Source organism: Populus nigra, chromosome 2 (assembly GCF_951802175.1).
Source record: "Populus nigra chromosome 2, ddPopNigr1.1, whole genome shotgun sequence".
Classification (NCBI taxonomy): domain Eukaryota; kingdom Viridiplantae; phylum Streptophyta; class Magnoliopsida; order Malpighiales; family Salicaceae; genus Populus; species Populus nigra.
This window is the reverse complement of record NC_084853.1, coordinates 432816-456153: the sequence shown is the minus strand read 5'-3', so window position 1 is coordinate 456153 and position 23338 is coordinate 432816. Positions and strand designations below refer to the sequence as shown.

At 31.7% G+C, this 23338-nt stretch overlaps 3 protein-coding genes across 5 annotated transcripts in view; 1 reads left to right on the top strand and 2 right to left on the bottom strand.

The window, feature by feature from the left end:
* Window positions 1-963: 963 nt before the first annotated feature.
* Window positions 964-2425, top strand: LOC133681848 (RING-H2 finger protein ATL2-like). Its single transcript, XM_062105013.1, has one exon. It carries the CDS (start codon window positions 1211-1213, stop codon window positions 2090-2092), a length of 882 nt encoding a protein of 293 aa, XP_061960997.1. The 5' UTR covers window positions 964-1210; the 3' UTR covers window positions 2093-2425.
* A 5321-nt stretch (window positions 2426-7746) lies between these two features.
* On the bottom strand, window positions 7747-12594 carry LOC133681915 (condensin-2 complex subunit H2-like). 2 transcript variants are annotated; one of them, XM_062105110.1, is made up of 11 exons: window positions 12168-12594; window positions 11905-12004; window positions 10964-11070; window positions 10747-10889; window positions 10227-10659; window positions 9958-10133; window positions 9706-9873; window positions 9522-9620; window positions 8906-9007; window positions 8600-8758; window positions 7747-8308 (listed from the first exon to the last, which is right to left on the bottom strand). In XM_062105110.1, exons 1-11 carry the CDS (start codon window positions 12340-12342, stop codon window positions 8021-8023), a joined length of 1950 nt encoding a protein of 649 aa, XP_061961094.1. In that variant the 5' UTR covers window positions 12343-12594; the 3' UTR covers window positions 7747-8020. The 2 variants fall into 2 exon arrangements, 1 of the variants encoding a protein (XP_061961094.1); XR_009836580.1 differs by having other exon boundaries at window positions 8171-8308; window positions 8600-8778.
* Window positions 12595-18157: 5563 nt separating this feature from the next.
* The window catches only part of LOC133682799 (probable acyl-CoA dehydrogenase IBR3), a 12824-nt gene continuing 7643 nt past the window's right edge, over window positions 18158-23338 (bottom strand). For both annotated transcript variants that reach the window (XM_062106326.1, XM_062106327.1), the window contains exons 12-17: window positions 20035-20177; window positions 19792-19876; window positions 19503-19712; window positions 19024-19176; window positions 18641-18745; window positions 18158-18531 (exon numbers count right to left, since the gene is read on the bottom strand). In XM_062106326.1, the coding sequence (XP_061962310.1) occupies window positions 18340-18531; window positions 18641-18745; window positions 19024-19176; window positions 19503-19712; window positions 19792-19876; window positions 20035-20177 (888 nt within the window). In that variant the 3' untranslated portion in view covers window positions 18158-18339. The remainder of the gene's footprint in view (window positions 18532-18640; window positions 18746-19023; window positions 19177-19502; window positions 19713-19791; window positions 19877-20034; window positions 20178-23338) is intronic.

Here is a 23338-nt window from a genome sequence, read left to right as displayed (position 1 = left end):
AATAAAAGATAAAAAAAAAAAAAAGGTAGAAAACCCAAAAGATAAGAGAAGTTCATATTAAAAAATAAAATTAAAAAGAACTTAGACCAAAGAAAAAAAGGGTCAAAAAAATCAATTTTCAATCAATCTAATATAAAAAAATTAAATTAAATAAAAACCTCATATTAAAAGGAAAAAACAAAAATATAAATGAATCAAAATACTACATATAAAAAAAAAGAAAATCATATTAAAGGATAGAATTCAAGGGGAAAAAAACCTCAAATAGCAAATAAAAAAAAACCCAAATTTTTATTTTTACTTTATTTATATAAGAGGGGGAAGGCTTATTGACTACCTTTTGTGGAAAAAAATATTTATAGAGACAATAAAAGAATATATTAACATGTTTCATTATTAACAACATATATTATTTTAGGTGTAGCCAACAAAAATCAAACCAACCTTGAAGAGAAGATGGCATCTAATCACAGGCAAATAATTAACCCTTTGTGTGTTTTATTCCAAGCATGCACGTGAATATGGTTAGACGCGTTGAACGCCTAATGTATTTATGATCCAAGATAGTCAAGGTGGCAGCCCACGTGGCATTTTGAAACTCAAAAGAGTCAAAAGTAAACGAGTATCTTCAGTGCCGTGAGGACTGAGGATGGCAACTTCTCTAATGCAAGTTATATTCAGACTTTGTTTTTCCTTGTAAATATCAACTTAACCTTGAAGGATTAGCTTAATTGCTAAGGAGGATACTCTCCTTTCTTTAATCTTTTTATTCCAAATCTTGAAATAGCCCTTCTTTTTCCTTCACACAGAATGAATAATGCATGTGAATGCGAATGTAATTTCTATGCATTATCGTAGAATATACTGTATAACAATGGATTTGAGTTGAAAATCATGAATAAGAACGAGAATTAATGCGAAATATTGGGCATTAATAGGAGGACAATAAAGAGAATTCCTTGTAAAAGCCCTCGTCAACCCTGGCGATCGACCTTCTTCCATTTGTGTGAACTGAGACTTTTAGAAGAAACCCTCAAGAACCTTCCTCGTCCTCCTCCTCTCTCTCTCTCCATTAGTATTTCTCCTCCTTCCTTCATATACCAACTCCAAAAACATTTTTCTCTCTTCATTGCTAAACCAAACCCGTTATCCTTCTCTTTCTCTTAAGCACACAAGAATCGAAATTTGAGTCCATTTGTTTATTCAAGAAATGGACCCAGGCTCGAGAGATCCACCAACTGAAATCAGAGAAGGCTATGCATTAAGCGGCAAGATAATGCTTAGTGCTATTGTTATTCTCTTCTTTGTTGTCATTCTAATGGTTTTTCTCCACCTTTACGCTCGTTGGTACCTCACTCGTGCACGCCAGCGCCAAGTCCGCCGTGTCCGCAACCGCCGTACCCATCTTGTCTTCTACGTCGACTCCGCCCAAAACCCCAACAATGTCACCTCTCATGTCACGCGTGGCCTTGAAGAGACTGTCAAGAATTCTCTTCCTGTTTTTGTATATTCAAGAAAAACCCACCAAGATTCGATTGAGTGTGCGGTTTGTTTGTCCGAATTTGAAGAGAACGAAAGGGGTCGGGTCTTGCCCAAGTGTAACCACAGTTTCCACACCGAGTGTATCGATATGTGGTTTCATTCTCACTCCACTTGCCCTCTTTGTCGCTCTCCGGTTGAGCCGGTGGCGGAAAACCCCGTTCCAGAAGGTTCAAATTTCGGGATTTCAGAGGCGGGTTCGGGTCTGTGTACCTCGTGCCAGCACGAGGAGGATCACTTGGGATCGGCTTCTACGTCGTCGTTTAATGGTGGAAGGAAACCTGTTGGGCTTATTGGTGTGACCATAGACGTCCCAAGGAGAAATGGGAATTTCGAGGACGACTCAAATACCGAGTCACCATCAGCGAGTCACTCTTTTAGATCGCCAATGAGTCGGATGTTGTCGTTTAAGAGGATGCTAAGCAGGGAAAGAAGAGGTACTGTGTCTCCAACCGTGGCTAACTCAGTGAGCTGCGGTGGTGGGTCAGGGACGACCGAGTTTGATATTGAGCAAGGGAGGGATGAGTCGATGCCTCAGCAAACTCGGTGTTAAAATCAGAGGTGGCGAATCTTGACCCGGTTAGATGAGTCAGTAACCACGTGGCGATTGTCTTAGTGAGAAAACCGGCGGCGATAGCCAGTCGCTTAAGTGGCAGTTTTGTTCTCACGTGGCAGTGTGGGTCCCTGTGGATGGGAGCGCCGCTTGAGGTCCTATGTTTGACTTTTGACTTGTATATAATGAAAGGAATCTTTTTGTTGAATTTTCTCCTCCTTATATTTTCTATTATGATTTGAATATAGAATTATTTAATTTTAGATACAGGAAGGAATGGTTTGTTGGGTTTGGAAGATGATTATTTTGAATAATAATTAGAATTTTCTTAAATTTTTTTATTATTAATATGTGAATGATAAGGTTAACTGTAAGTTGTAGTGATGCGAATCTTGTATCACGTGGTCATGCAACTCATAATCAAGATTAAGATCTGATCTTGAAAATTCAAAAAAGATCTGATAGAAATATGACACAATGAAAACTTATCTCAAGGTAGGGGTGATCATTTTCGATTCGATTTGGTTTTTACATGAAAAAATTAACCAAATCGAAATTATTATTTTTTCAAAGTTAAAACCGAAACCAGTTCAAACCGACTTATTTCAGTTTGGTTCGGTTTTGTTTTTGTTGTTCAAAAACCGGTGAAACCCATAAACAAATCTTGTTTCTACTGTTCAAGAACTTGTTCCAGTTTACATGGGACATGATTGAATTCCATTTACAATACAAGCAAAACCAAAATTACAACATAATAAAAAAAGCAAAAACCCACAAAATATTAAGGAAAATAAAAACTAGAGCAAAGGCTCTCTTTGAAAGAGAAGTAGATGGATAGATCCTGGATGTAGTTTGGCTTGATTGAAGTAAAAGATGAAGTTCATGAATTTGTTGCAACTTGCAATTCAGAAAAGGGATTAGCCTTAAAACATGACTCACTGGATTTAGTTCTGGTGATCCTAGTGAATAAAGATGCTAGACATGCAGGTGAAATGGATCCTTTGAGATTGATCTTAATTCTCATAGCTTGAATAACTCTTGGTTGAGATTCATTTTACTAAATACTCTAAAGCTAACTTTTAAAGTCCTTTAGACAATAGAAAAATTGATCTAAATATGAATTTAATTGTTAAAGTCTTCTTTCTTTGTAGGATTAGAATTTCCTTCTAGAACATGAAAAACATTATCAGAAATTAATTTCTCTTGTAGACGCCCATCACTTCCTTCCTTCTTTAACTAGGAGAATCAAATCTTTAGCATTAAATAATCATTCCAAATCTAGAATTCAAATCTAACAGCCCCTTTAGTTTCCTTACATTATTATGAAACTTTTTTTTTTGCTAAATATTCTCCTAAATAATCATGACAATAATTAATGAATTTTCCTTTCAATTTTAAAAGAATATTTTGTTGATCCTTTTAAGAAAAGGATCTCGCATCTTAATTAACACAATTCAATTTCATATCCCATGTGATCAAAACTCGTATTCATTAATATAACTCAAACTAGACTTAATACAAGCTCTCAGCAAGTCTAGTTTACTGCCAAAATCAAACTCGTGCATGGGCTAACCTGATTTAGCCAAATGAATCATCAAAGAGATTGAACTGAACATATCATCATGCACAAACTAAGACTTGCTAAAACTATCACATGCTAAAAACTCATCATGGACGCATGGAAAAACAAGCTAAATTCTGGGAAAAACACAATTTTGGTTGAATAGCCTCCCTGTCAAACCCAAGCACAAAATTAAAGGCTCTTTATGAGAAATCAATGGCTGAATCATATCACATATGATGTTGCAAGTGTTTTTATTTGTGAGGAGTGGTTTTTTTTTTTAGTAAGGTTAAGTTAATATTTGGAGATAAAGATATTTTTTCTATACTTTGATTTTAAAATTGTTTTAGAATAAATTTTGTGTATGTCTCTTTATGTTTTTTTTTTAATTATTTTGAATGCTAATAAATATAATTTGTACTTGTTGAAGAAAACAAAGAAAAAATTGGCATGTACTCAATTCAATAAAAACTAGTTAAAGAATATTGTTGATGATAAAGTTAGGGGGTGTTTGGAAGTGTGGTTGCAATTGCTTTTTAAAGTGTTTTTTACTCAGAAATGCATTAAAATAATAATATTATTTTTTAAAATTATTCTTGAAATCAGCACATTAAAATGATCTGAAAATATAAAAAAATATTCATTTAAAGCAACGAAAAAATTTAAATTTTTTTTTAAAAAAAACTCTTTTAAAACGCAAAAATAAACAGACCCTTAGTATATAACATAAAATAAAAAATTATATTAAGGTTTTTTTCTAGAGTGCATATATAAATGGGGATGAAATAGAATAAAGGTCAGGAGTCGTTGTCAATTGGCCCAAAGGAAAAGCAGGGGCAAGATGGGATTTTTATTTTACAGAAATATTCCTCCTACAATGTTGTTTCCACGATTAAGAACATATTATGTAGGATAATGCTTATATGACGTGAAAAGCAGGGGCAAGATGGGCCATACAACTTTTATATTATTTCATTCATATGTTATGTATAAAATTGTTCGTTGCATTATTTTATTTTTAATAATTTAATTTAAAGAAAGAGAAAATTACTGTAGGAGGAACAATTTTTAAAATAAGGTGAGAATGTGTTAAAAAAACATTATACCATAGGGTGTCTAAAATAATCTCTTTTAATTATTATTTATGGTTGAGATATATAGAACAAGAATTACACTCTTTAGAAGACAAAAAAAAAAAAAAATTGATAATTTGTGATTAAGATAGAACAAAAATTACACTCTTCAGAAGACCATATATCCTCCTCCTAACCAAGATTGGATGGGAAAAAAAAAGTTATTGCATTGGAAATTAATTTTAAAAATATATTCCAAAAGCTTTTTGTCAGCTAGTCAATGTCCAGAATCCTGGATTTGCCCTTAGCTAATAAGAAAGCTCGAACGCGGGCATAATGATAGATATAAATGTGTTTAATTATAAATAAGATAATAAAATAAACATGTTTCTCATATTTTATTCGTGTTTTTTAAAAAATATTTTTTTAAAAAATTGAATATTTTTTTATTTTTTTATACTTTAAATTGTTATTTTTGTATGTTTTTAAATAATTTTGAATTTTTTATATTAGAAATAAATTATAAAAAATATCTTTAAAATGATGATTGCGCAGCTGACGGAGCCGCCGTACCGAGCTCCTAAAACACGCCATCCCTGTTCCCGGAGAGAGGTCCACACGCTTTCGTAACTGTTCGTTTGAGGCTTTTTAGGTATACACACGACGGATAAGTCAATACAATCGTGTTTTGTTACACTGTACGATGTCCTTGACACGTCTTCATGCATGTCTTGCAGACTAGGAGGCCAAATCCTCACCGTTCAACATCAAGCCAGTTTGATTGATCTTCAGAATTTGGTATTTTTTTTAAATATTTTTTTATTTAAAAATATATTTTTTTAATACTAACACGATGATTTGATAACATAAAAAAATTAATTAAAATACAAAGATAAACAGACTTTGAGCAGAGATAATTAAAAAATTAAACTTTGCGAGCTCCTTAAAAAAACAAGTGATATTTGCTAGCAATTCTATTATTGGTTATTGCTAAAGTCACGCCATCGATTTCTTTCAGAATTCTAATTTGACAAGGAAGGAATTCGGTTCACATTATTGATTGCTGGGCAAAGAATTACCGAGTTAATTTGGCTAAACAAGAGTTAATTATAATTAGTAAAATAAATTACTTAGTCTCTATAGTTTCAAAAATTATATATTTGACCCCTATGTTTATTCCATTCATAACTTAGTTTTTATGGATATTGTTTCCCGATTTATCTTGTTATTCTTTTAAAATGAAAAGGAAAAAAATAGATAAATCGAGAAGATTTGACAGGAAAAAATGATTTTTTAAAACAAAAAATTAATAGATAAAATTAATATTTAATTATTTTATGTTACAGGGATATATTCAATAACTTGATTAATAAATTCCAAGGATTAGGCTATAACTAATTGATAAATAAATATTAATCACTGTTTCTTACCCTATAAAAAATCAAATCGATCAATCAATATGTATATAGGAGCCCCCGTCATGCAATGCATTTTATGTGATTTGGATTTAAAATTCAAAATTAATGATAGTATAATGATAATTATAATGCTATAATGAGAATTATTATCATAATTCGTGGCTTAGGTTTTGTTTACGTGTACCAAGCAGTGTGCGGAGATGAGAGGTTGTTTTTGTGTTTTTAAAAAGAATTGAATTTCTTTATAAAATTAATTTTATTTTTTTAATATGTTATATAAAAATAAATTTTAAAAAATAAAAAATATATATTTTTAATATAAAAAAAACACTTAAAAACAACGCTACAGCCAAAAATAAAAAGTAACGATGAACAGTGGTGAATTCAGTCGTGTTCACCACCAGAAGACAGAATCTACTGTCCAATCAGGGCATTTTAGTTGGAGTGTCATTTCAAAATGAAGAGGACGAGGTGACTTTTTATAGGCATAATAGGAGCAGCTGATCACACAATCATAGGCAACAATGCTGCTCAAATCATTTCATTGATATTTAACACAAGCGACAACGTAGATGTCCTGCAAATAAAACGGTGGATGCTCTTTTTTTTTAAATTAATATTTTTTATTATTTTTAAATTATTCTGATGTGCCGGTGTCAAGATTAATTTTTCAAAAATAAAAAACTATATTATTTTAATATATTTCTAAAAAAAATACTTTAAAAAACAACCGCTATCACATTTGCTATCACATTTTCAAACGCGAAACCAACAACCTCAAGGAAATTAAAAAAAAAGAAAAGAGGAAACAAGAAGCATCTAAGAGATGTGATTGCATCACATGCAAGTGTAGTTGATGGATTCCACCACCGCTGTGGGTGTATTGTGTCATTCAAATGGAGGGAATGATTAGGCGTCTGCATTCACAACGAGACATGCTCCAAACCGTTTTGTGAAAAGTAAATAAAGATGGAGTATCAGCATAATACCTTAATTTCAGGGAGGCTACTTTTAGATCAAGACAAAGATTAGAAGATCTAACGATGCATGAATGCTAATTGGTAGGTGGTTTGATCTATCTAACTATATGTCTCAACCTAATCGATCATGCTCTTGTCGTTCAAGTTAATAGGAGTTCAGAGGAGCATCTTCATCTGATTAATGATTATGCAGCCCTCAACCAATCAACATCTTCTATCATGCAAGAACTAATAAACACGTGGAAGTGAGGATATATATATATATATATATATATATATATATATATATATATATATATATATATATATATATATAAAGTAGTGGTGGCAAATATATTTATCGAAGGAGATGGTGGAACCAAGTTCAGAGTCCTTGTCCTCTACGGCCGGCCATTCTTCTTTTCATGTCATTACTAACACTGCTTTTTAACCTAACTTGGAACTATCATTTTTATATTTAAGAAAATCCAAGCAGAGATTAATACTGCAAACATCTTGAAAACATTACCGGAAGCAGATTGGTATTGTTAGATGCTACAGGAAGATGATCATTCTATCAAAAATACATACAATAGGCTTATTTGTATTCGGCTCAATCCTTTTAGAAAAAGATTAGGCCGAGTTTAATTTAATTGTAATTTAATTATGAAAATGAACATTAATCAGTGGATTACAACTTATCCACTGCTACACTTGACAATTAGTATTTAGTAGTGTTATTACAAGGCCCTTCACCTGCAAGGTCCGTGATGTATTAAAAATAGATTACACATGCTAGCTAGCTGACCATTGTCTCTAGGACTACTGAGTCAGAAATAATGCAATCACATTGTAAATGCTCCAAGCCATTCAGCTCTAGGATTGAATAACTCGAGCAATAAAGTACAACCTGCTTATCATGATTTTGTCACCCGGGTGGAATGCAAGTCAGCTGGTTCAACAAGTCGAGATCTTCGCCTCTTCTTACCTTCCGGCGTGCACCTACTAGTGCCACCATTCTTCCCAGGCCTCGGACCTCCCTTTCTTATTGGTGATTTAACTCTCTTTTTGGACATTTGAAATTGTCTTCCTTCCTGATCTTTTTTATGACCGAGGAGCCGAACATTGAAAGGATTGACAGCCGAGTAACAGAACGACTCCCCATTGGCTTGACTCCTTTCCAAATCAACTTCTCCATTGTTCACCTGAAATCGGAGAGTTCATGGTAATTCTTTCAGCTTTTGAAAGCAATGATTGTATTTCACTCCAAATCACTTTCCTATAGAATTGATTTCGTCCAGCGCAACTTCATATATAATAACAGAAATTTAAGGTGTCTTTTAAGAAAATATCCTAGAGGTCGTAGCCTACATATCGCAAGTTTGAGGCCTGAGAGCAATTGTATTGCATACAATAGGGTACCAGCCTTTTATTTTAGATGCTATTCTACTTTAATCTACTAAGATTTGTAGATTGAAATAGTGAAAGAGAACAACCAGCTGAAGAAGCGCGGAGAAGGTTCGAGCCACATCATGCTTTTCCTGGCCCTTTACAACGTCAGTAAAGGCCATGACATTTTTTCTATCCACTTCAAGAGAGAGTTTGTCAACAATCCTTTCACCATAGGCATGAATGTCGAATGGCGGATGTGAGTCCTATTAGAAACAAAATTCACCTTCAATTCAAAACCAATAAAAAAATTGAGAACAAATAAAGAACAGCAACAACATATACAAATAGTGGCTGTAGTTGCCAAAAGTGAAATTCGGATAATATGAAGAGAGCAGAGAGATAGAAGTTACTTGTTCTTCCAAGTTTTGCTCAATTTTCTGTTTCCATGATGAAACCCGAGTAGCCAATTCAGTTTGCTTCTCAGTTTCAGCTATATTGGCAAGGAGAGCATCCTACGTATAAAAAAAAAAAAAAAGGGGGGGTGGGTAAGCTACAACTGCTCTGGCTCACAGTCAATTCCAAAATTTTAGGGTCCAGGTTGATCTCTGTAATTCAACTTTCTACGATTTCTAAAATCATTGATTTCAAAAACCATGCTTGCATGTCCAGTGAAATTCAAATGAAAAGAAAAACCAGCAAAGCGCGTAAATGAACAATGATGAAAGCAAGGTTTCAGAAATGGCCAGAAAGTAAATGCAGAGGACTAAGCATGTGTTAAAAAACTGCAAAGAGAGCAGAACTTATTCAGCTTGCTCCTCGGGACAAAATCAGGAAGAAAAGAGTACATGTTCCAAAATATTAGGCAAGTTACCGAAAAAGTTTTGGACAGGTAGAAAAGTCAAACACTTAAGGCTGCAAAGAAATTTCACCCAAACCCTTAAAATAAATATGTGAGTATAAGAGTGCATGTACTATTTCCATGGACTGGGTAAATTTAGTCAAAAAGCGATCGAAATATAAGCTTACAAGATGAGAGCGACATAGATCTTCTAGGCTTGCTTGAGAACTTTGATCTCCGTGTCCAAAATCTTTATAGGTGTCAAAGCAAGTAGCGCCATCATCATGCTGTGTAAATCAGTCAGTAAGCAACTGGATTGTTCCTTCTATACTACAGCAGATACGAATTAGAATAAAACACAAGCCTGCCAACCTTTTCACGTGGAGGGGGGAAATCTTCAACCTTGTATTCCGGAATCTCATCATCATGCTGCCCGAAATCAGGGAACCCAGTGTCATATGCATTGTCTTCATTGTCATTCCCAGAGGTACCAAAAGTATCAGGAATATTATGTCCTTCACTAGTAAGGGATTTCCTCAGCTGCAATTAGAACATCGGGTATGGTATAACAATCACCAGAAATTAAGGTAAAGACAATATCAGGAAAAAAAAAAAAAACAATACCTTTTCATATAATGGAGTAGGTTGTGTGTTCTTATGTTTTCCAAGTTCATTTTGCCGTGCTTCCCACATTTCTGTGAGATCCAGACTAACAGGACCATGCATCCTTGCAGGTGGAAACAGCGTAGTTATAGATGCCTGCTTAGCAGATTTTTTCCCATTCCTTCTGAAAGCTTTTACTGCTTGTTAAGAGAAATATATTATGAGTGCAAAGTAAACATACTACATGGAAAACAGAGGGGAAAAAAAACAGAAACAAATTCTCTAGTAACCTTTCTCAAAAGGTTTCACTTTTAAGTTCCCAGGTTCATGAGGATTCAATGGCTTCCAGGGATCATCATCATCATCCAAATCTTCTTCATTATCAGGTTCTGACTGTGTGTCTTCCATATCAAATCCATGATTGCTGTCAAAATTATCATGGACAGTAGGATCAGGCCCCGTCTTATAATCATTAACTTGAAAACCGCAACCAGCAACTGGTGGTTGCATGGGATTGACATCCCGATTCTTTCCAAGAGAAGGCTTATGAGCAGTCCCCCCAGAACATCTTGTCGGGGATTGAAAGGTCTTGCGTGTTGAGCTGCCCCAATAAGAGCCATGTTGTGCCTTTCTAGTATCATCTGCTTTCAAAAAATCATTTACAGCTGCGGCATCACATGGGTTTAAGAGAATAAAGTCTTGGTAAAGATCATTGGTGGCTAACTGCAACCATGTAGAAAAAATAAGTAATTTAGATTGGGTCAGTAACAGAAAGATCGAATTATTAAAATGTGGAAGTACATGTAATACCAGATATGACTCTAATTCCCCAACATCTCCACTGGTGTCTAAGCAATCGCCTTCAAGAACAATAAGATTTGCTGGTGGTTTCACAAAGTGATAGAAAGAAGCATCTTTGCTGGTTGAAGCATCCAAGTAATTCCTTGGTTCAACTGCAGTAAATGGATTTCTTTCAGCCAAGAGTTCCACCATAACTTCATCAAATAGAAGGCAGAGTTAGGCCTACCTGGGACATCATCTGAGACCCAAAATTGATCATTATCTTCATCAGAAACTGCTTGGGAACCACTTCGTTCAGGCTGGACTGACGCACCCTCTGATTGCTCCTGCTGCCTGTTTCAAAAATTTATAAAACCAATCTGAACACCATTTCATTTGGGCTTCAAGGCTACTCATTATAAAGCGTTCAATGGCTTTCTTGTGAGAATATAATTTTTTATTTGGGTATAGATGGTGTCTCTTTTTTTTTCATGATATTGACCTTGTTTATAATCCATAGTTGAGCTTTCATGGGTTGGTTTGGTTTGAGAATTTATTGGGAAGAGTATATTAAATCACCTCTAATTTGTGAATTTCTAATGATCACTGTGTTCCACAACAAATGATATTTCCCTGACAAAATGATCAGTGTTCTGTAATTGACTGTTCCAAATCTATTTATAAAATTCATGGAAATTAACTGAATACACAGTACATCCTAGCAATTCTTTATTAAAACATAGCAACATGTAGTTACACAAACTGAACTTGAATATCCCAGCTCGATTAAGAAGATGACAGTTGGATACATCACCTGTCATGTCTTAACCAGTAGCCCCATTATCTATCTCCATTTCAAGCAGTGGAAAATCACTCAAAAAAGAAAATTGAATTTGGCAACTATACATATCATACACAAACTCTCCTTGAACTTGTAACAGCTATCAATCACAGCAACAAAATTATGAAATACTTATCCTTAAAAATGTAGGTTTCAAAGCAACAAAACCACTAAATTTTATATTTAAACTGTATTACAATTTAAAAACCAAATGACAATCACCTTTAGCTATCAAATAAACTCACAAAAAATGTAATTTACACACAAATTCTTAAAAGAAATCAATTTTGCATCGAAAAGGAACTTGACAAACAATCAAAACCCAGCAAAATAGGCATAAAAGGTACCTTTTTTGAGAAAGGAAATCCAAAGCATGCAAAACCAAGTTGTATAGATACTCAACCTTCCTGCTATAAACTTGAACTGAACCTTGAAGCAATAAAGCAGCTACATTTGCCACAAAAAGAAAAGCCCATTAAAATCCCTCAACAACAGAACCCTAGAAACACAAATAATCTAAATAAAAATCCCAAACCTTTGAGCAATAAAGCAACTGCACTGTTCAAGAAAATTAAAAATAAAACACAATTAATTTCTACAAGACCCTAACCTTCAGCGAAATTGACGTTACTATCCTCTTCGTTTCCAGCAATTTCACCAGAACAAATCTTTAACAAGTAATCTTCGAGCTTTTTTGAAAGGTCGACTTCCCAATTGGCTTCTAAATCACGCTCTGCTTGTACAGTGTGGTACTTGCTTGGTTCTTCTTTGTTGTTGCTAATCATTGTTTTAGAATAATTATATAAGAGTTCATTTGGGGGGCTTTTTGGAGCACTAGGGTTTTGGGAATTTGAAGAAAGGCACAAGTGGGGGAGGTTGGGAAATTCAAGGGTGTTTGGCTGCCTGGAAAATTAGAGAGAAAGTGTGAGAAAATCAAAAGCGGTTTTGTGAGTTCAAAATTTTCGGTGCCTTTTTTTCCCGCTTGTCTTTGTTTCCGATTTTTTCTTTTTCGGCTTTTCAGTCGTATTTATTGGGTAACATTTGGTTACGAGAAAATAGTGAAGAACATTTATTGATAAAAGAAACTAAGACATCACAATATATTTGTTTCTGTGATAATTTTAGAGTCAATTAGATTATTTTTAATATAAAAAAAATATCTTGGTATTGCTAATATTTTTTAGTAAGAAAAAAATAAATTGTATGAGAATTAATTCAATATGACTTAGTTATTTTAACGATATCAAAAATAATTTTAATGACAAGTAAAAATATAATTTAATTTAAAATAAATATTTATGATAAGATTTTTTTAATAAACATTGAGAATACAACATATTTGATCAATTCAGGTCAACTTTGTAATAACACGTCAATTTGTATACTAAGTTATGAGATCATGATAATCTCATAGAAAACAAATCAAAATAAATTACGAAACTCAATTTTTAATAAATTAAATATTATAAAATGAGATTAAAAAAAATCAATTAAAAATAGGATCCAAAAAAATAATTTGAATAAGTCCGAGTTAACTTGACAAACACGTGATTTAGATAATGAAACCAAAATAACCTAAAAAAAGTAAAGTAAAATAAATTATAAAGTTTATTTCTTGATCAACCCAACAAGATGAAATTAGAAAAAATCAATTAGAAAAAAAAACTCGAGCCAACCCATCAAAGCTGCGGTACAAGTTATGAGCCTGAAATAACCTCATAAAAAGTAAATTATAAAAAAATATAAAATTCAATCCCTAATAAATTTAATATTAAAAAATAAAAATAAAATTATATAAATATAGAAGAAAAAAATGGAAGAAGAAAAATAACATTATTCTGATGAATAATGTAACTTGACGAGGGAATACATTAAAACCCTCTCTTCCTTTAGTTTTTTTTTATTTGCACTTTTAAAATAGAATGAACATATCACAATATTTTTTATTTTTTATCATTAAAATATCTCTTAAAAATATTTATATTTCAAGATTTTTTGACTATAAAATATAAAGATAAAAATAATTATTATCATAATTTTAAAACCTAACTTGAAGGTCATTACAAGGTAAGGTTCAAGTCACATGTATTTATAAAAAAAAAATGGCATCCATTTCATCAAAAATTGTTTTAAAAAGAGTCAATGGAGTTTAATTGGTTTGTGGATCAACCTAAATTTTTGATTAGTTATGGTCAAATCAATCTTTCTTTTATTTTTTTAAAATCTAAATTGATTTGAACCTTAGATCAACCGAACCAATGTATCAGTCCAAAATTCTTTTATCACTTGTGAATTTTAATAATAACAATAATTTAGTGATTTTGATATAAATGTCAGGATTTAATGTTGTAAGGATTTTTCTACTATGTTAACATGAAGCAAAATGGACTCTAGAATGCAAATTTGAATATACATAAACTTAATTTTATGTAATCGAGTTTTTATAGGATTTAATTTTGCATCACAAAAATAATTTTTATTCAAAAGTTTTTTTCCATTGTTGAATCATGCATATTAAAAAATACCTCATGAGAAAAATTTTCACCATAAATTTCAATCGGGTCCTGGGTTGACCTACTGGGTTAGTTTAATTTTTATAACTAGGATTATTATACTAATATTAATTTCAACACTTAATATAAACTATTTTTAAAAAATATGTAGGTTTGACAATAATACTTATGTGAGTTCGATCTTGAAACTTCATTTTCATCTTCGGCCATGAGTTTATGATTTAATTTTTGCATGTCTTAGGTTCTAAACTGTTGAATACAATATTTGATTTTAAAAAACAACATAGCATTTGGTTACTGTCTCGAGATAAAAAAAAAAAATAAAGACAATAAGAACAAAAAAGACTAGATGAAACCGAATATAGAGATAAAATTAAGTTTACCAATGATGTACATAACATATTGAATTTCTCTTTATATAATAAAATATAAAAAGGTTCATCTTACTTTTAATACGTATTATTCTCAAACTTATATAATTAAAAAAATAAATAGATTTTTTAAAATTTTTAATTTATATTAAATGTTAAATTCAACGATAATATAATAACTCTAGTTATAAAACCTCGAGTTCACTTTATAAATTATCTTGGACCGTAGCTAATATGCATTTTTTTAAAAAAATAGACCTGATTCCATTAATAGACAAACATGGTTAAGTTTCTAGCATAATTTCACACACAAAAAATTCAAACAGACATGACTAAAGTATTGCAAGCATATTGTATTAAACTAAAGTTTTCAAATTCTCATGGGATCAAGCAAAAACTAATTATTGCAAGCATATTGTATAAATAACACTCCAAGAAGATTTGATGGCTCGGCTGTATGGTCCAATAATTAACATGACATGACTGAATAACATTTGATAATTTAATTGAGGTATACTCAAGCTGGTTCGGACACCTACATTAAATTAAAAAAAATAAAAAAAATTTGATAACTTCATTTTCATATGTTGTATGAAAGCAGATTATTTGATAAGAATAGTTTAAGATTGCAGCAGATTCAACCATTTCATTCAAGCAAGAAAACACAACACATCGACCAAGTACTTAAAATGAATGACAAAACTGAATCTAATCAAAATAATATTTAATTTGATTAAATTTTTTTTAAAAAAATTGAGGTATAGTTGAATCAACATATAACTCGGATCTTATCTTGATTAGATTTTAAAATTATGATATTAACTAATTTTATAAAAAGTGAAAAAATAATAAAATATTATTTTTGAAAACATGAGTTCTCTGTAATTTTTATTTTGAAGGTACAATAATTTATTAAAAAGTTTTAAAAACAAATTTATTTTTATATATTTGTCATTGTCTCTTCAATTATATACATTTTTATATTTACTAATTTTTTTTTTATCTTTTTAAAATAGCAAACTAAAAAAAAAATTACTAAACAATTTTCTCTATAATAAACACATACAAACCAGTAAAACACCAATAATACCTGCCCAATGGAAGCACGCATGATTATATTATATTATACATATATGATATAATTTTTCCCTTCAAATGGCATCTCATTTTTTTTTGACAACTACTTTAATCAAGCACGCACTTTTATATATATATATATATATATATATATATATATATATATATATATGATCTTGCTAAATATGTTGTGCATAAAATCCATTTAATATTTTTTTTTTGTATTTTTAAAACTTCAAATAAAATTTTCTATACCAAAAAACTCTAATGGGTTAACGGTAAGTGGGAGTTGAATATGTGGATTGCTTGGTGTGAAAGATTTTGTTTAGATAGATACAAAAATAATTTGATAAGTTATTTGAATAAAAGATTTTTTTTTACAAAATCTTTAATTGTACCTTTTAATTTTACATGTTTTAATAAACAAAATAAATCAATCATTTTTTTATTTGTCTCTCAATCCTCAAACTTGGAGGTTTAAAATACATTACAGCTTCATATAAAACTCTAAAGATCTGTTTATTTTTATGTTTTAAAATATTTAAAAAAAACTTAATTTTTTTATAGTGGTTTTAAATCATTTTGATGTGCTGATATCAAAAATAATTTAAAAAAAATAATTAAAATATTATTTTAATATATTTTTCAATAAAAAACAATTTAAAAAACAACTATATTTTCAAATAGGCTAAAAATATTGCAGCCTGCAGATCAGTTGCAATAATAAAAAACAAAAATCTTAGTTAAAATTTTACTATTCTACAAAATATTTTTTGGATAATTAACCATATAAATTCAATATATTATCCAATAAACTAAACATGACTCCTAAAAAGCTTTTTGGAGCTTTTTTTTGTTGTTGCAAATCTATTTTAGATATTCCACACTATATAAATTGTTCTATTTTTTATTTAGTTTGGTGCCTATAGTTCATATGATGTGATGTTTTAGTTATTGTATGATTTTATGCTTGCTTGATGTCGTGAGACCATTCTCATTCTCAAGCTAATTTTTATTTAATTTTACAATAATTAAAATAAATATTGATAAGAGTTTGGAATATTTAAATTATGTAGAAGAAAATATATATCTTAAATCGAAGTCTCCATTATTTATTTATTCATTTTTTATTTTAATGAAAATTAGCTTTTTCATTAACAACATTATTATTTTAATAAAAACTCAAGGTAATTAAAATAAATATTCATAGTAATTTTAATAATTTAAACTAAGAAGGGAGATAAAAAAAAATGTTGAGGCAGAACTCCCATTTCATTATTATTTTACAAGAAAAAAAATTTATTAGTAGTATTTTTTTTAAAATAAAAATTTATCATAATCTAAAAGGTAAGTTTAAAAAAAAAATAAAAATAAAATCATGTCTTCATAAATGAATGAAACAAAGTAAAAGAATAATTAATTCATGAAACTTATATAAAAAATTAAAAAATATATATTTTATTCTTATTGAATATTTATGTGCAATTTGTTACATATTACACTCATATATAATTATTAATAAATTTATTTCAAATACAATCATAAACGGTTCTCATTTTATTTTAAAAGATGGTATAATCGGATATTTTTTTAAATACATTGAGATTATTAATTTAAATACATTTTAAATTTTAAAATAAAATATAGAGCTAGGAGGCCGGGCTGCACGCCTGACCTCTAAAAAAGAAAGCTTAGAAAGCTAGGATGACATGCCTAACCTTTTTCTTTTTTTAAACGCATCTTTTGCTCAATAGTTAAATATGACTAACAAAATTCTCTCACTTCTCTTCTTTCTTCCAATGACTTTCTCTCTCATCTTGAAAATTAAAACATGATAATAATAAAGTTTAAGGACTGAAACGTAAAAAATATAGAACTATAAGGATAAAATAAATGAAAAAATCAAAGAATTAAGAGATGAAAGTGTATTTTTCTGCAAAAAAATAAAAAATAAAAATAAATGATGTTCTCAAGTGAAACTCATCCTATTCTATTATAAAGATGTAATACTAATTGTAACCATAATGGCAATAGGAATAGGAATATAGAGAGGAGAAAATTAAGGAAAAATATTTTATGAAAAATGAACCGAAAACATTTTTTTAAAAATATTTTTTTAAAAAAACCAAAAACATATTTTTTATAAAATATGGTAATAATAATAATGGAGGAGGGATGAAGATGAAAGTGATAATAAAATAAAGATATTGGTTAAAATATTTAGATAATATTATAAATGAGTTACTTTTTATAAAAGTTAAAAATATTTTTCAATAAATAAATTAATTTTAAAAATTAACTATAAAATATTTTTCATTAACTAGTTTTTTTTAAATATTTTACAGAAAAACAAAAACATGAAAACAATTTTTGAAAAATATTTTTCAAAAATAAACCCAAAAACATGTTTTATATAAAATATTTTACATGAAACAAAACAAACACGAGATTATAAAAAACACATTTTCTTATAATTTGATCCACGCAACAACACAATATTCTTTTTTTTTATTTTTTATTTTTTGCTTCAACAATTGGTGTACCTATCCAATTCCAATTCCAATTCCAAATCTATCTTCTCTTTACATTGTTTAGAATGATAGTGATGGTTTTTTTTTAAATGTTTTTACTTAAAAATATATTAAAATAATATATTTTTTATTTTTAAAAAAATTATTATTAAGATTAATATATCTAAACAGTTCAAAAACATAAAAAATTTATTTAAATAATTTTAACATTAGTGTTGGGGTCAGTTCCTAAGCAGCGCCTCCAACTCAAAGCATCAAGCTCTGCTTTTCGGGATTTTACTCCGAGGCTTTTAAAGCTTAGCTCTCTGTAATTCCAACTTGGCAATAGTACCCAAGTGAACTTCATCAGGGCCATCTGCAATTCTCAGTGTTCTTGCAGTTGCCCAAAGATGGGCTAAAACGGTGTCGGATGATAAGCCAGCAGCGCCATGCACTTGCATTGCCATGTCAAGAACCATGAGTGCCATATTTGGAGCTGCTACCTGCTCCACGTTATTATAGCAAACCATTTCTCTTATTTATGTTTTGGATATTTAAGGTGAAGAGAAGAACAATACTGAGTTGCCCTTCAAATTGGAAGGCAATAATTACCTTGGCCATCGCAATGGTACCACGGGCCTTTTTGTTTCCAAGCCGATCAAGCTGATCAGCTGCCTCAAGCACCAAGAGTCTGGCCTTCTCAAGCTCTATTCGACACTGCACGAGACAGTAAATTACACATCAGAATTTCGACAGAACTGCTAGGCGGATAGTTTTCGATGGAAGGAACTTGAAAGGCACGCAGCATGTGCAGCAGACAAATTTCTAGCACAATATCCCAGATCTATTTTTCAATTCAATACTGCAGGGGATGGATGGAGTTCCCTTTCTTTAGATTGAATGATCACTTTCTCATTTTCTTCAAGTTAATAGGATCTTTCTTTTTTTTTTTGGAAAAAATTGATATCGGACAAAATAGCATATGAAAAAATTACCTTGGCAACATCTGATCGAAATGCACCCTGCTCTGCAATTAATTTTCCAAATGCTCTTCTGCTGAGAGCCCTTTGAACCATCATCTGCATGCCACGCTCAGCAGCACCTATCAATCTCATGCAGTGGTGCAATCTTCCAGGGCCCAGTCTCCCCTGCAAGAAATCAGGGATATACTGATACTGACACAGTAAAAACCAGGGTGCTAGCAGTGTGAACACGCTGTTTTCTAAAAATAGATAGCACAGCTTTTAATCCTCACAGCGTCTCCTGGTTTGTGTCTATTATAGAACTGGTTGCAAAACTACAAGTAGATACTACTTTCGAATCCTGAGCATGTCTTTAAAAGTTGACTATTAACAGTTTCAATCATAAGCGCGAGGTGCCTTGCAAATTGATTGAACTTTTACAATTACACCAAATCTGAAAATCAATCAGTGTAAAATTCATGCAATCCATCGAGTTAAGTGCACCAACTTACCTGCGCAATCTCAAATCCACGTCCTTCTCCCAGTAGAATGTTCTTTGCAGGAACACGTACATTATCAAATACAACTTCAGCATGGCCATGAGGTGCATCATCGAAGCCAAAGACCATGAGTGGCCTTTTTATGTGTACACCAGGAGTATGAATGTCTACCAATATCATAGACTGTTGCTTGTGATTAGCAGCAGTGAAGTCTGTTTTTCCCTGCGGGTTATTCCAGTCCCATTATTAACAAAATGGACGAGTAATTTGACAATCCCTGACCAGAAATACCAGAACTAACCATGACTATAAGAACTTTACACCTTGGATCCATTGCTCCACTTGTCCACCACTTCCTACCGTTAATGATGTAGGAATCCCCTTCTCTGTTCAATGACGGCATAGATAATTAGAGCTGAAGCTCAAAATCATTTGCATACATCACATAAATATCACACATAATGATTAACCTTGCACCGAGCTTTAAACTCTTGTGCCCATCTAATTCAATTTAAATGGGCATCACCTTTTCAATATACACTACCTTCTAATGGAACACTCAATATTCGTTGCATCCGATGATGCAACTTGTGGTTCTGTCATTGCAAATCCAGAGCGGATCTTTCCTTGAAGCAATGGAACTAGCCATTCAAGTAGATGTTCTTTATTCCCGTAGCGCAACAATACCTGAATAAAGAAGTATAATTGCTTAACGCAAGTAAGCATCCATAATGACAGTAAGCATGTAATGCAACAAGCATACACCTTGTTGTTAATAGTTTGAATAGAAGGAAAGCAACAGAAGCATGATAGGAAGTTTTCTTGACAGTTCTACCTGAATGCAAGTCCATAGTTTGGTTTCGTGCAGGTTTGAAAAGCTTTTCAGATGCACATTCTTTCACTTAATTACTAACTCTTAAGACATTGAATCTATGCAATATACTGCTCTCTATGGGGGAGACCAAGCCAAGTTTGGGCCTGGCCTAAGGCAGGCCCGGTACATTTTTGTTATGCTTGAGCCCCAACCAATTATTTATGTCCAATTTCTAAGCCCAAGCCTAGCCATGACAGGTCGGTTTAGGCTAACATGAAGCGTGTTACAACTATATTTATGAACCGTATCGACAAGACCATGAAGCGTGTTACAACAATATTTATGAACCGTATCGACAAGACCAAGCCTGAAGAGAAGTTCATGAAAAAAACCTGGAAACATCTTATATGAAACCTAAGTTACTGTTTTAATTATTTTTCTAATTAATTTTGAATTTTAATTATTTGTTCTTTAATTAGTATTTTACTATTTAAAAATCCTAATGCTAAATGACTTCTATTAATTAGTAAAATTTTAATTAAAAATCATTTTCTATAAAGTTAAAACTAATATAAATAGGAATGTCTAGTTTATTTTGAAAAAAACAATTATTCAGACTTCTAATAAAACACTAGAGTGTTTTCTCTAAATTTCTCTACAACTTATGTCTGTAACCTAAAGGCTTGAGAACCCTAGATTTTAATCATGCTATACGCCACGTCAATTGGTATTGGAACAGGTTAGCCTCTTTAATGGATGGAGACGATGGCAACCCATTCTGCAATGCAAGAGTGGAGGCCCTTTAGGGTGTTGTGCGGGCTCAGAAGCAGAAACTAGATTATTTGGAACTAAGGTTTGATCGTTTGGAATAAACCATTGCAGATCTAGCTCGGCTAATAGATAACGCAAATAGGGATCATGAAGAGGAGAGAAACTTGTTTGGAGACTTGCCTCGAGGCAGGCCAAATCTCAAACCTATTCCTGAAGATCCACTTCGACAACCAGTTGTCCATGTGGAGAGTGTTGGTAGAGACGAATTTGATCGGGTTTGTAGGGCTTTAGTATTCCAAGACAGATCATTGCAACAAACACATGATTTTTGCATCAAGATAGAAACGTCAGCATTCAATAGAGATCTGAACATACAAGAGTTCTTTGATTGGGTCGCTAAATGTGATAAGGTTAAGGAGTACTCAAGTTTCTTAGAAAATAACATGGTGAAACTGGTTGTATATAACCTGAAAGGTAGATCTTCCTGGTGTAAACATCAGACAAATACAAGGTTAAGAGAAGGGAGACATCCTATTACATTATTGATGTATATGAGGCAGTTATTGCAAGAGAGATTCACTCCTCCTAACTATGAGCAAATTTATTTCAGCAATACCAGGATTGTTCACAGAATAATAAATTTGTCATTAGTATACTATTGAATTTTAAAGGCTGGCAGAGCATAACAGGCTCCAAGAGATAGAATTGGTAGGTTGCAAGGGTTATGAGAAGGTTAAACCAGCAATACAAGATAAGATTGGAGTACATATCTTGTTCACGTTCCATGAGGCGAGAAATATAATGCTAAGAGATGAGATGCTAATGAAAAAAAGGGTTGGTAGCAGTAATAGATTTGAGAGATCTAGGTCTGATCCTTCTAGGAGACCGTATAATAAGAAGCAGATTTGGTCCTACTGATAAGAGAAAGGCAATACAACCATCAAGGTCAACTCTATTAAGACCTGATACTACTAGACCTGACAAAACTTTGAGAAAACAAGTTGAAACAAATAAATCAAATAAACCCTATGTCAGGCCAATGATAGCCAAATGCTTTAAATATGGAGAACAAAGACAACGTTCAAGTGATTGTAGGAGATAAAAATCGATCAATCCAATCAAATGATAGTAAGAGCCAGAACCACCCGACAACAAGGGCAAGCTATGTGAACCTGACAGGTGACAAAAAATTTATAGAAGCTTGACGATGATAATGATGAGAGACAAAACCGTGGTTAGGAAGATGTTACTAACACTCGAAGTTGCTGAGGATTCATAGCGAGATAGGTTATTTCATACTCGTTACACAAAAAATAAGAGCATGTTTGACTTAATTATCGATAGTGGAAGCTATGAAAATATTATTGTTAAACACACTGCTGATAAATTAAAATTACCACTAGAACCTCATCCTGAACCTTACAAGATTGGGTTGATTAAGTCAACAGAAGAGATAATGGTAAACTAATGTTGTACAATATTGTTTTCCATTGCAAAGTATATGGTTGAAATGTATTGTGATGTGGTAGATATGGATGCTTGTAGTTTGATCTTTGGTAGACCTTAGCAATATGATATCGATGCTAAACACCCGAGTAGAGATAATTTATACAAGTTTAGAAAGAATTGTGTATTATGCTTTTATACCTTTGAAGGGAGAATCTAAACCTATTGCTTCTAAAGTAGAGGGGAAGACTTTTCTTACAATAACCAGTTCAAAACTTAAAATACAAGAAGAGGTACAAGAAACTACGCAGATTCATGCATTGACTGTGAAGGCATTAGTGGACGAACAAGCAAAAGAGAAAAGAGAAAACATTCCTGAAGCAATTAATCCTTTACTTGCTAATTTTGAGGAGATTTTACCTGATGAATTGTCATATACATTGCCATCAATGAGAGACATTCAACATCAGATTGATTTAGTGGCGGGAGCTAACCTTCCAAATCTACCACATTATCAAATGAGTCTCAATGAGAGTGAGATATTGAAGGAGAAGGTAAAAGAGCTATTGAGAAATGGACAAATTCAGGAGAGTTTTAAGTCCTTGTGCAGTTCCGACATGATTGACTCTAAGGAAGGATGGCAGTTGGCGATATATGTGAACAATTGTGCCATCAACAAAATAATCGTGGGATACAAGTTTTTGATTCCTCATTTAGATGACATGCTTGATCAATTACATAGGGTATCAATCTTATGAAGATTGACTTTAGGAGTGATTATCATCATATTTAGATTCAGTTAGGTGATAAGTGTAAA